At 48.9% G+C, this 14,417-nt stretch overlaps 1 protein-coding gene across 5 annotated transcripts in view; it reads right to left on the bottom strand.

The window, feature by feature from the left end:
* The window catches only part of auts2a (activator of transcription and developmental regulator AUTS2 a), a 354,802-nt gene that overhangs the window by 120,973 nt on the left and 219,412 nt on the right, over positions 1-14,417 (bottom strand). For all 5 annotated transcript variants that reach the window (XM_035433313.1, XM_035433315.1, XM_035433314.1 and 2 more), the window contains one exon: positions 4,209-4,238. In XM_035433313.1, coding sequence (XP_035289204.1) covers positions 4,209-4,238 — 30 coding nt within the window. The remainder of the gene's footprint in view (positions 1-4,208; positions 4,239-14,417) is intronic.

Raw genomic sequence — 14,417 nt, 5'->3', positions numbered from 1 at the left:
TTCTGTTCTGATGTTCCCTTTTTCAAAGGCCCTCGCCCATCTTTGCTTTAATATTTCAGCAGTGAGAGAATACAAACCGGCATGAACAACAACTGAGCACGCACAAAGCAATTCTGTTATCAAACAAAGCAAGAAAAAAAAAAGATTTTTTTTTTTTTTTAATACCCAAGATAATAAGCAGAACCTTATTTTCTTGGTGGACCCGCTTAAATAATTGAGGAAACTAACTGCATGAACGCGCCAACAAACGTCTAACAGACTGAAAGGCGTTCGCAGTCCTTTCGTACGACCGCCTCCGTGAACGATCTCAGATGTGCAGAACCGGTTTGGCGTTTACCGCGGCACTGTTACTGGATCCTGGCACCTGCTCTTCAAAGGCACCTCAGGACGTGGAATCCGTCCCTCTCAGCTGGGGGGGGGGGGGGGTGGGGGGGTGGGGGGGGGCGGCTGCCAGTAATTCCGCCGCGTTAATCGGATTCAAAGTCGGTCCAAACGAATGGCAAATCCTACCTGTTAGCGCTAATGAAAACGCCACCTGATCCTGAGGATTTCCACGCGGAAAAAACAGACAGGGTTCTACGGGCACACAGCGGAGGCCAGAGGCTTCTCGGCGGGCGACGGAATCGGGGAGAGCCGGCCCGTGCCATAGCTTTATTAGGCTTGGCTCGGGAGAGCGTTCTTCGCCCGCGCGCCGCCGCCGCTGCTGCCAAACCACGTACCGTGGAGATTTCGGCGGAACCCGAGCCCAACTGGAACAGACCGTGCTCTGTGATGAGTACGAGTACGGGCTGTACCGTTTCACAAATCTCTGTGCTGCTCTGTGTTTAAAAAAAAAAAAAAAAAAACCGTTGGGACTTTCAAACACTACAGACCCATCTACTGGTGTGGGCGCTCTCCTCTTACACTTTAATTACATTTCTCCCCATGGCGGGCGTCCCACGGCTTATACTGGCGGCAGAATCGACAATTCTGCCCGGATATCGTGTCTCTCTTTTTCTTCCCCTCTGTGGTCTTGGGGAAATTTGACGCGTGGAGACGGTCTAGCGCGTCGCTAAAAGAAAACGTGCGTGATGGCGGCGATGAGGCAAACGACCGCAGCGGTAATAACGGAAACACGCGGGGCGTTATGCACGGACAGCGTTCTCTCCGTCCCCCACCGGTCCGTTATCGCGTCATGGCGGTGTGTGTTCCGTCCCACAGGTCACATGGTTTAAAATGGCGGCGATAACGCGCGCGTTCGGCGCGGTGACAGTCCTGACCGTCCTTCAGAGATAGAGGGGAAGGGAAGGGGAGGGGGGGGGGAGGCGGTGAGGAGGAAAAAAATAAAAAATTTGGCGGACGAGCCTGCTCTTATCTCTGCTACGCGCCTGAGCCCTGTCTCTAAACCAGGCAGAACGTGATTTCTCCGGAGGGCGCTTTTTTCCATTTCCTGATTTTAAGGAAATCAAATGAGCAACATTTGTCCTCATCTGAATACGCTTGACCTGTTAAAGTGATGGTGTCCCCTCCTCCCTATAATAGACCGCGCGCTCTGAATTCAAATGAACGCCGCCCCCGCCTGCGAGGGACAGATAGAGGAGAGGGAAGAGAGCGAGCGCGTTTCATTCCGCCGAGCTGGGTCCAACGCGGGCGCCGCCAAAACCGCGCTCCGCGGCTAATGTTTATTTAATATAATGTCACTGTTTAACTTTTACAACTCATTCATCAACTTCAGCGGGTTTCGAAACACGCGAGACGCCGTGTAAATCACGGCTATCGTGCAGCCCGCTAGCAAAACGCCGGGGATTAGGCAACAACCGTTTTTTTTTTTGGGACACGCGCCTTCGTGCTCCATGGAAACAGCGAATGGTTTCCATGACGAGTGTAACGCGATATGGCGACGTGCTGGAGGGACTCCACTAACTCAGAATGAAGCGAACTAAATACTGTATTTTAATTGAAGCCACAAGGTCACCAGGAAGACAAACCTGTTTTGCAATTCTAGGAAACATCATAGTGTCCCCTCTGATAGATCACTGATGGATCTGTCCTTCCTCTCATAGATCACTGATGAATCAAAAATAAGATAACAGACTGTGTGAAATAACAAAGTCGAAATGACTGCAAATGCACAGGATAGTTTTTTTTCCCCCTTTTGAATAATTAAACCACATTTGACAAATGGTATTTTTATAATGCTACACAGTATCATCCAAATCTAGCGCCATTTTCCTTTGATTCAACTACTGCTTTGGCCTTGACTATTCCAATAGACAGAATTTAATCGGCCAATGAGCTTATCACATTATAATGCCAAAACAAAGTATGGTCGCACATTGTAATCTAAATTTGTTATGAAAACATGCCTAGTGTTGCAACCCATAGAACAACAAAAATACTGAGGAGAATTTCATGAGGAATTTATGTGCCGTGGTGGCATATCATGCAATTTTGAACAGGTAACTGACTTTTTTTTTTTTTTTTTTTAAGTAATAAATGTACTGAAAACATGATGTGCAGTAATAAGACACTGGTTGTGAAACTAAACTCCTTTTCTTTTCCTGGAAGGACAAAACAACAATGCAAGTCACAGGGGACGATAGTATTCAGGAAATGACTGTTTTGGTGGCAACGTGAACGTTGTGTGTGACAACTGTCTGAATCAAACTCATTTGGCTAAACATACTGACTATCTTAAGGGGAACACCAAATAGACAAAGGAAACAGCTGTTTCACAGATACTTTACCACTAAAAACAAACACTTGCATGTTTTAATTAATCAGTATTCAAGTAGAGAACCATGGTGAAAAAGCCAGTGTGTCAAAAATACAGTGTGGCAATGATTCCTGAAAACTAGCAGTGTTTCAAACAAGGTACATATATTAAAAATCCACAAACCACCATCTTTATACCAATGTTATTATTTAATCTCTTTGGTTTCTTTGTCCTACACATGTAAAACTTGATAGTTTTTTTTAAACCAGTAGACAAGTCTAAAGCATTCGTGGGTGTGCAAAAATGGGCAGTGATGGGGGGGATGGGTTTGCTGACGCAAATAAGAAGTGAAATAGTTTCAGTCATTTAAAGGACCACTATGCAGCGTTTTGAGGGCTTGCCCGAGATGGGGAAGGGAACCTGAACAGGATCCCTCCGGAGGCACAGCCGGGAGGACAGCGCCGAATATACGCGCAGAGCGACGCTATCCCGACCTCCCCCGCTAACGGGCTTCGGCGTCGGGGCCCCGCCCCGCTCGGCTCCTTAACGGGGGCTAACCGCGGCCCCACAATGCACGCCGGACCGGGCTCCGCGAACACAAAAGGATCGCGGGGGAATCGGTCGAGGAACGCGGGACGCCGCCGCCCCGATGGCGTGGGCGTTCTTATCCGGGGGTCTTCCGATTCGGCGTAATTGCGAGCACTTACCGTTAACGACATATCGCCACGACCGGCGCAATCACAACACCGCGGCGACCACCTCGTTTCACAATGGACAAATAGCGCACTTTCGATCCGCTCGCCCCCGAGATGATATTCATTCTCAATGGGGGGGGGGGGGGGGGGGGGGGGGGGGGGGGAAGTTGCATGGATCTCATGGTCTTGCTGCTGAGCTCTGGGAACCCATTGCGTGGGTTATACAGACTGTGTATAACACCAACTTCAGAGGTGAAGAATGGCTTTCAGACGACCTTAAGTAGGTAAACATGGCCTTATATGGTGGAAATACACAGAAAGACAACTATATGAAGCACCGAAAGACAAAATCTGAAATTAGAAGCTTCAATTACTTATATACTTCTTATCAGTATATGGATTCACAATAATACCTTCAAAAATTTTATCAAAATAAAAGCTAAAGAAGAATAAGTTGTAGTGATAGGTACCGTAAGGTGAAGGGCGTAACGAACACTGCATAAAGGCTCTTTTTTAATTGTGTTGGTTCATTACTGTGTCGGCAGACTACATATATATGAAAAGATCATTTGCGGCTCATAAGGGTTCCATTTAAAATTTTCATGCCGTTTAGTCATTCATAATTAATGTTCAGTTAATTATGGAGTTCTCACAGTTATTAAGTAGATGTTTAATTGTAATTAGAACAGAAATTCACACTTAATGCAAGTCTAATATTGGATTCTCCCAAAAACCACACTGATTAAAACGGACATACTTATGTAACTTGCTTTAAGATACAGTACAATAGCAAAATGAAACACTCAAAAGATTCCTACCTTGTCTTCTTGATCGCTCTCGCTGTCACACTGAAAGAGATCACAAAAGCAAGTTCAGAATCTCCTTTCTTATTATTCTTAATCAGAACAAGACAAAAGACGGAATATAATTGCTTCTTTTTGAATATGATTCAAATAATTCACATATAGGATCTCATTCAGCCCAGCTAATTCACAGCACATTGTGTCAAACCTTTCGAACAAAGATCAAAAACATGAATTTTACTTAAAAAAAAAATTATATTCCCGACATCATGAGATGTATTATAACGCCCATATGGTTTTTATAACCATAAAGAGCACATTGGCAATGCCTCTTTAAAACCAATTTATGCAGAAATATTAAATATTAGCATAGGAATATAAGATATTTCCAGCCATACATGACATTTAAAGACTCTGATTTCCACTGAATGCAGAAATTATATATAACCATCCATACCAGAAGTATTATTAAAAACACATACTAAACCAAATTCTTGGCTTCAGTTAGGGGGAAAAAAAATGCTGATTCCAGAATACATGATAATCTCAGACACAATTAGCTGTAGAATATGGCTGCAAGGTTTTTTAGCGGTTGGAGAAAAAAAAAGAGAAGAGGACTGGGGTCTTTGAACAAAAAAAAAGGAAAAGGAAAAAAAAAGAGAAAAATAATAATGAAAGGCTGGGTTACAGTTATTCTTCCCAATTTCAATTTCAAGGTCCACTTAATTCTTTATCAACTAATTACCGCATTGCTGGATGACCAGCGGGGCTCAAAGTTGCGCATATGGCCAAGGACCAGGAAGCAGTGGAGTCGGTAATGAAGGCGGTGCACGGGCTGGGGCGATTAAAGTGTGTGTGTGGGGGGGGGGGGGGGGGGGGGGGGGGGGGCGGGCGGGGGCGGGGCGGGGGTACCCCGCCTCCGCCGGCTCGCTGTGATTGGCAGTGCTGGGAGTTGGGCCATCATCGCCGCGGCCCTAAGCCTTTGGTGAGCTGGGGCCCCACAGAGCTCAAAGGTAGAGGCTGGATTTCTGGCGGCGAGTTCCCCCCCCCCCCCCCCCCCCCGCCTGACCCGCGGACCGGGGCTGTGAGCTCAGCAGGAGCGCGCCATCCAATTTACAGCTCTGTCCCAGCAGCCCCCCTGAGCCCGCCCCTGGAAGAGACCAATGATGGTCAGCTCCAGCAGCTCATAAATTATGCAAAGGCAATAAACGCACTGAGCAAACACTTCTCTCTCTCTCTCTCTCTCCCCTCTCTCTCTCTCTCTCTCTCTCCATCTCTGCCCCGTTTCTCGCTTCCATTTTCTCCTTCTGCGCCATTGCTTCCCTCTCTTTTAATACACCGTGCAAAAAAAAAAAAAGAGGCAGCAGCCAAAGTTGTGCATGAAAGGCCCGTTCTTTCGACACACACTCAAAAAAATTGGCAAGCAGGAAACACACATATGTAAAATCCTGCAGGAAACGTGTCCTCTCAAGGTTGGTAAACATGAATATAGACACACACACACCTACAAACACACACTCATATGCATACAAATATATATTTATGTATATTTCAGTTAATCACATAGCGGAGGGTGAACAGCATTAAGCATTAAGGTGCATATTATGGTATGTATTTAAGCCCCAGTAGCAGCAGTAGCCGGTGCTGTAATGCACTGTGAGACGCACATCCTCCGGCATGCACCACCGAGCCGCTGGAGCAGGGCTCGGCAGGCGAGGAGTTAAAATAATGAGAGAATTTATTTTTTCCACTGTGTTGTGATCCATAAAAAACACCCCCAGCCATCCTACCCACCCCCACACACCCCCACACACCCACACCACCCCCCAACCCCCCACCCCTCACTTCCCTGCCTATGCAGCCAATTGCTTTGATTGCCGAGATATAAGCGCACGGAATGACTCGCCCTTGCTTGTGAGGCAAATGGAACGCGCTAATAGAACTCATCGCATTACCCGGCGCGGGGAGTGCCACAGCCCATTACTTTAAGATAAAAGGATATCACTGCAGACGGCGAGCAGAATTGACTTTCTGCAGCCCGACTTGATGATGATTTAATCAACTGCTCTCTTTCACTTCTCATCGCCGCGCCTGTCGCTTCTGCAGGTGTCACTAAATGAGACACTCACCGAGCCGGCGGGGAGAGAGAGAGAGAGAGAGAAATTGCTGTCATTACTTTTCCAGAAAAGAGGGTATGCAAATTTTTTTTTTCCTGCGGTTTAAAAAAAAAAAGGGAAAAAAAGAAAAGGGGGAGGAAGAAAAAAAGAAAACGGCTTCATAATGGGCTGCGTAAAATCCAAAGATCACGCTTGACAGGCAAGGGCAAGCAATTTGTACGTCCTTAAAAGCAGAGAAACCAGCCTCGTTCATGAACGTCGCGCTCCGCGGGAAAAAACGACAAATAATAACAGGGGGAGGAGGGGGAGAGAGGGAGGGGGGTAGGGCGTCATGGCGCCGTCGGCGGAGAGATGGCGGCTCGGCGATGGCGTAGCGTGCCGTGCTAATTTTCAGGGTTCCGTGCTAATTTTCAGGGTTTCGTGCTAATTTCCAAGGTTTCGTGCTAATTTCCAGGGTTCTGTGCTAATTTCCAGGGTTTCGTGATGAATTCCAGGGTTTCGTGATGAATTCCAGGGTTTCGTGCTAATTTCCAGGGTTTCGTGCTGATTTCTAGGGTTTCATGCTAATTTCCAGGGTTTCGTGCTAATTTCCAGGGTTTCGTGCTAATTTCCAGGGTTTCGTGATGAATTCCAGGGTTTCGTGCTAAGGGAGTTACCGACTTCTCTTTAAACTCTGCATCGTTGGCCTCGGAGGAAACGCCGAGCGATCGGCACATATTAAAACACTTCCAGTTGCTCATTTGCCGAATTAGAAGCAGGTGAAAAAATACCCGGGCCAAGTCTCTTACACGTCTCAAATGCATCTGGGACGAAGGACCAACACGGACCAATTAAACGGAAATGAGCCTTGCCAGATACCTAACCCCCCCCCCACCTCCCACCTCCAGCCCAGCGGTTCCATATTCACAAGGCATCTGTGAAGTGTGGCGCAGATAGCGGGCTTGTGGTTTTGATTATGGCATTATGGGGTTAGGGGGGTTACGGAAATGACAAGCCTCTGACCCCCCCCAAACTCTCTGTTATTAAGGCTATGTTCGCTAATCAGCTCCTTATGCGCACGGCGCGCGGAGCTGGGCTCGGATCCTCGGGCTGCGCCCCAGCCAGGCCTGGCCGGTCTCCCCGGGGACGTGTTCTCTGTCACAGCGTGGGTCGGCTCCAAGCAGGGGATGGGAAAAAAAAAGTCAATTTGAATCAATTCGGGCTGTCCTGGGGGAGCGGGTTTCTCCCGTCTCTCGCCGCCGGCGTCGGCCGCAGCTTCGAGCGGGAGCACCGGGGAGAATAGCGCGGCGCGGGCTTCCCTGACGATGTCGCGTCTGTTCGAAAAACGTTTGTTTACGTCTGCATTTGTCTGTTTTTTATTGCGTTTTTTTTTTTTCTTGACCCTGTCCTGAAATGGAAAACCGAGTCACGGAAATCTGCGTGGCGAACGTTAAAAAAGAAAAAGGAAAACACAAAAACATGTCAGAAACAATTACGGCAAGGAAAGGCAGGGACTAGCGGCAGTTGACTTTTGAAACGCGAACGAGGCCTTCGTCGAAACTAGCCTGGGCCTGACAGGCAACGTCGCGCTCAGCAAACGGTTATTTATTGTAACAATGCTAAATACGGACATCGTTAATCCACAGGAGGCTGGGCAGGGGGAGGGGCACCTGACAGTGAAACAGATACATTACCCCAAGCCCAGCGTATTTTAAAAAAAGGCCCTTTTGCAGCGCACATCCAAACCGCGGTATTTAGCATACGTAATGGCGGAAAGTCAAACATCGCGTTCAACGCTGAGGGCTGTTGATATTGGAAGCCATTTTGAGCCGTCCTAATTGCCCGTCCGCCCCATAGCCCCCTGGGTCGAGTGCGGTTGCAAATTTCCCTACAATACGTCCAAACATCAATGATTTTGTTTAGCCTCTTCCGCGTCGGTGGAAATGACTCTTGTTTGAAGACTATCCAGCTGAGAACAATATCGGCCCAACAGACGAAAAACGCTCTTGAGGGTTTAAATAATTCAGCTGTGTGGTAGTCCTGGGCAGTGGGAATTCTTCCGTCTCCACTGAGCCGATACAAAAACGATTGTCTTCAGAGTGCCCACATCAAATGGAAATGCATGCAGGGCATCCAAACAATGCTCAACCCAAACTTGGGCACACAGCAGACAATTCCGAGATTGAAACGTTTGAAAGCGCTGTGCGCTGTTTTCAGTTGTTGACACAATCTGGAAATAACATGGAAAATCATATTTCAGAAAACATGCCGAACAGTTTGCTTTTAATTTGATGTCAGGATTCACATTCCGAGTGTAATTACCGCCTACATAAACAGAATTTTAAAACGACTCAAGACTTTTCTGTAATGGTTGTTGTCACATACTAAATTGCTTGAACATGTTTTATCTTGTTTTTAAAAGCTGACCCCCCCCGGCCCCACGCCCGTTTTTTCTTGGCCACAGTCGGTGGATGAGGCTACTCGGGTCAGGCTATGGCTACTCGTCAAAAACAAACAAAAAAAAAAAAGACTTTGGCTGGCATCTGAGTGCGGCGATTAATATGGAGCTGCCGCGGCACGGAGAACCGCGGGTGTTCGACCACGGGGGGGGGGGGGGGGGGGGGGTGGGGATGGAGGCATGGGGCTCCAGGACCAGCGAACGAGTTAAGGAAGATGACTGCCTGCCTGTGGGGGGGGTTGGGAGGGGAATGTGGGGGTAGGGGGGGGGCGGTTTGAAGGATGGCAGCCATTGCCAGGGTCAGCCCCCGACAGCCGCCAATTCGGCGCGCCGCGGCGGAGAGAGCTTTCTGGGAAGCTGCGCGTCCTGATGGTTTTCTGATGCAAACAGTCGCGCGGCAAAATGGCTTTCCCCTCCCGCTGCCTGCTCTTCCATCTGCCGCTGGGCCCCGGCGCAGCCGGCCGGCTGCCCGGCACAGCGTGCGGCGAGATTAGCTGGGGAGGAGGCGCTCGGTTGTGCTAATTACATTTTAATCATTGGAAATGTGTTGGCAAATCAAGCCTTGATTGCCATCCCGGTGCCCGCGGCTCCTCCAGCGGCGCTCGGGGGCCCCCGATCGTGGGGGCCCCCGATTGGCGGGGGCCCGGGGGCCCTGCTGGGCCTGAGCCCCCTCACACGCGAAATAGAATATGGCGCTCGGCGGGCCTACCGCCGGGCCCGTCTTGGCACGTTATAAAAAAAAAAAAAAAGAAGATAAATAAAGGAAATTTACTGGGTATCGGCTCTCTGTGTGAGCCGTGCAGATTCTCACGTCCCCTCTGCGGGGTGGGACCTGCGAGTTCTACTGCTCTGGGTGTGAGAGAGAGTGTGTGAGTGTGTGTGTGTGTGTGTGTGGGGGTGAAAGTGTATGTGTGCGTGTGTGTGTGTGTATGTGTGTGTGTGTGTGTGTGGGGGTGAAAGTGTATGTGTGTGTGTGTGAGAGAAAGTGTGTGTGTGTGTGTGTGTGTGTGTGTGCGTGTGTATGTGTGAGTGTGTATGTGTGTGTGTGTGTGTGTGTGCATGTGTGTGAGAGAGAGTGTATGCGTGTATGTGTGTGTGTATGCGCATGCGTGTATGTGTGCGTGTATGTGCATGTGTGTGTGCGCGTGCATGCATGCATGTGTATGTATGTGTGTGCGTGTGTATGTGTGGGTGGGTGTGTGCGTGCGTGACTAGCATGCATGCGCTGTGGAAGGATATAAGAATATATTTTAAAAATATTTCTAATATATTTATGCATATAATATATCATTAAAAAGAGTTATGGCCAGTGGAAACCTGACATCTGATTATCCTCTTTCTGCAATGATCTGAAAACAAACGAGGTATTCAATTGCCAGCTACTGAACACAGTGCAATCCATCTTCCAGTCAGTTTGCAAGCTAAGGTCCATTCCAGCCAAAGCCAGGCACCACAGCGTTAAGCCAAAAGCGCACTTACAAGGGCCCAGTCCATTACGCGCGGCTATCTAAATGACGAAACACAACCGCGTCGGGTAAAGTCACATTGTGTTAAACTACAATGAGGCCAGGTTGCCATAACTATCAGCGCGGCCCAAAGCCCTAGTGGCCGATGCTGTCATGCTTTCTCGGGCCCAAAGTGTTTTCAGCTGCGCGAGTTCAAGTTATTCATTAAGAAAGTCAAAGGTTCCAGAGCGATGACATCAATGTCTAATCCTCGCAGCATCTGTTTGATGTTTGGCTGCCATTTTATGTAGCAGAGGGGGGAGAGAAAAAAAAAAAAAAGAAAAGAAAAAAAAAACAGAGTTAGCCGGAGGGGGGATCGGCCAATCGCGCGCAGCGACATAAGGCAAACGTCTCATTCGCCGGCCAAAGAGCTGGCCATCGAGGGGAGGGGCCGCGCGGGGTCCGTCGGTTGGCCCCCGCCGTCTAGCCGAATATAACCGGGGCAGGTCCGGCGCCGCCCCTATCCAATTGCAGCGGGCCCCGACATCTGAAGGCAATTTCCTTTCAGATGTAAAACTTTATCCAGACAACATTAATTCTGACCGCTAATGTGATATTCCAGCCATTGGAACTGAAAAGGGAGGAGGGGCGGAGAGGCGGAGAGGCGGGGGGGAGAAAGAACATTCCATAAAATAATAAGGCCTTTATAGTCCCGGCCTTCTGGTTTTAATGCCCGCCAGTGCAACATTATGCACATTCTTTGAGGTTTTATCCCTCCCGTGCACCGACCGTTGGACCCATTGTAACAAAAATAAAGCTTCAGATGCGCGTTGGGGTGCGTGCGCAGTTGTGTATATAAAAGAGCTGGGGCGGCGACGCGATTTTTGTAGTTTTGGCTCCGTACTCCAGCACGCTGGATTTGAAATAAAACTACGACCGTGAGGTTAAAGAGCAGACAGTCAAGCTTCAATTTGAGGGTACTTACATCCACGTCAGGTGACGTGTGTAGGAATTACAGCCCATTTAGTACACTACTGAAGTACAAAACCAAACCAAAAAAAAGAAATTGTTTGAATGTCCCAATACTTCTACATTCAACCGTTGACGTTTAAATATAAAACCAGCATAAATAAAAAATAACAGCAGTAACAGCCAACCTCTCTGTGTCTTAGAAGACCTCAATTTGAATTCGCAATATTCTCAGAATGCTCAGGGAACGGGAGAGTTTGGGGAAGGGGAGGAGGGGGGGGGTGGGGTGGTAGGACGGGGCGGAATGCCACGGGTTAAGCAGCCCCCCACCCCCTTCCCGGCTCGGGGGAGAGGCTCTTTAAAATAACTTGTCAGCCGAGCAGCTCTTCCCCGGCAGATGTGCCGCCGGAGCCCTGGAGTGGAGCTTGGCACAGACAGATGGTGCCACGGGGCACTCCGTTCAGCTGCTCTCAGAGGCTGGCGCTGGCGCGGGCGCGGGCGGGGTGAGGGGGCGAGGGGCGGTGGAGGGGGGCGGCGCTCTGCTCTGCTTTTTAGCAGCAGGTAGAACCCATTTGTTACACAAGCTCCAACCGGGGCTCTAAGCACCAAACTTAATATCTAAAACCAATGAGGCGGCTCCGCATGCTATTTCAGCGAGAGGGGGGAAGAACAGCACCTCGGGGCAGGCAGCCTCTGTAGCAAAGACAGGGGTGTGGGGTGTGTGGGGTGTGTGGGGTGTGTGTGGGGGGGAAGTGAGGGGAGGGGGGGGCACAATTTCATATTTTCTCCTTTGTTTTTCTCCATTGATTTATTCAGAGGCAAGGATCCCCATCTGCACCCCCTTCCTATACCTCAGCATTTAGGGGGCGAGAAGCAGATGCTAGCTTAATTAAAGATTAATGGAAGGATTTTAGACAATTAAATACATCAGAATCCATTGTTTATACCATTACGGCGCCTCCCACGGGAAGCATCGTTTTCATGTGCATTTTAATTACCGCACACAGCCCACATTAACATTGATGTCAGTTGCCATCTTTATTGCCCTACTTTATTTTTGCACACAGGTGAACGGGGGGGACTGGCAATGACGTCACCGCCAGCCAATCGCAAGGCCGTAATCCGATTAGGCGTGTACAGCACGGTAAAGGACAAAAGCAACTACACGACTACACTTTGTAAAACATTATGACAACACTGTCGATTATATATTAAACCATATTAAAGCTGCAAAATATAGATGCAATCCACGTGCGAATCTAACAATGCAAAGGGAATCGATGCATAAACAGTGCAAGGGGCCTACACTGGAAAGCTATGCTTAGAATTTAAAAAAAAAAGAAAAAAAAAGAAATGGCATAATGCATGCGGTTCAAAATGGCCGCTCACCGCTTCATTATGTACTCGGAGAAGAAAGATGGATGATGACCTTGAGGCGTGACAGCCAGGCGTGCGGCGAGCGCGCGAGAGGGTAATTCTCCTTAAGTGCTACTGAGAGGCCCCTCCAAGCGGCCCGGGCCCGGCGTCCATTTGGCACCGCACCGCTCATCGGCATAACCGGAACCTTCCGGCGAGCAGCGGGCTGCCAGGGCCCCGAGAGCGAGCGCACGGGTGGTCGCGCCTCTCAGCGCGAAAGAGAGACTGGATTAGGTTCTGAGCCAACGGCTCCTCTAATCACCTACCTCCCCCCCTCGCCCCCCACCCCACCCACCCGCGCACACCATGGCACACTATTAACTTTCACTGTCTCAGGTGACCCGCTGGGTCATTGCCCGTCACATCAAGTTTTTATTAGGGAATTTTCTTTGTCATTAGCTCTGACCTGGAAAAGGATTCATTAATATTCATACCCGGGGGGGGGGCGGCCAGAGACGACGGTCGCTCGCCGGATTCCGCGACCGGAGCGTTCATTTCCGTAGCCGCGATTCGCCCAGGTATTATTTACGGTTTTTCCGCGGACGCGTGGAAAAAAGGACGCTCAAAACCCCCCCCCCCCCCCCCCCCCCCCCCGGCCAAAAAGCAGCTCCAAGAGCTTTCCAGCTTTTTTGTCGGGGACCCTGCCAGTGGCGCTCTGAATGGGGGTCCTTTCAGCCCTGACAGCCCCTCACGCTCGCTGCCAAGGACACAGCTGAAAGCCCCCTTTGAGCACCGCCAGGCCCGTTTGGTACATCAGCACTCATTCGTTTGGAGGGAGAGTGCAGCACGCGCGCGATGCTAGCGGTAACGCCGCAGCGAGCTATACGAGGGCTAATAGGTAGCGCGTTTACCAAGACTCAGTGATGGCTAATAGCTAGCGCGTTTACCACGACACAGTACACGGAAAGTGCAGCGCGCGCGCGATGCTAACAGTAACGCCGCAGCGAGCTATAGGAGGGCTAATAGCTAGCGCGTTTACCACGACACAGTACACAGAAAGTGCAGCACGTGCGCGATGCTAACAACAACGCCGCAGTGAGCTACCCGAGGGCTAATAGCTGGTGCATTTTCCAAGACCAAGACTCAGTACACACTCCACGGGCCTCTGCGCCACATCAGTGTCTTATCAATCTTATTTATGGAGTAAATGATGCCTGCCTAATGCAATGCTTTATTGGCTGCAGCAGTACCTATTGGTGGGCAAGGGCAGCTTCGTAAAGAACTACTGATGCAGCTAATGCTACTGAGGGACCTACCGCTCTTGTATCGATCGACTTGCGCTGCGTTTCCCACGCAATCGTAAAAACTGGCAATGCGAGTTTTTCCGACAGTAAAAAGCCTTTCATGTGGGCTTATTCAAGTTGTAAATAGTGGGGGAAACTTTGGTATCATCTCCTGACGCCAATTACTGGCTTGGTAAACTTTGACCACTGATTTCCAAACTCCTGAAAAAAATGTATCTGTGTCTTGAACTGAATGAAACTAAATGTTTTGACTTTTTTTGGTAAAACCATGTTTTTGTACCTTTTGAGTATACAAATTTTTGGTCTGTTAGAAACACTTTGTCTGAAAAATAACAAAAATAGCTACCTGATATGAACCTGATGCACTTGTTTTTGGCCTCAAAGTATCATTGAGGAGGAGGTGCAAATTCTATCAAAGTGAGTCACCCAGAGACTGCATCTTAAAGAACAAGTGTAAAATAAGAACAGAACAGAATAATCAGACCTGTCAAACAATTCTATACTTTAATTACATACCCTTAAGAATAAACACTATTAAGATTCCTGTAGATTGCAGGCAATTGTAAAACAAAATGTTGATTGTCAAAACAACCAAC

Source organism: Anguilla anguilla, chromosome 9 (genome assembly GCF_013347855.1).
Source record: "Anguilla anguilla isolate fAngAng1 chromosome 9, fAngAng1.pri, whole genome shotgun sequence".
NCBI lineage: Eukaryota > Metazoa > Chordata > Actinopteri > Anguilliformes > Anguillidae > Anguilla > Anguilla anguilla.
Note: the sequence above shows the minus strand (reverse complement) of the source record. Positions and strands in the feature narration are given on the sequence as shown.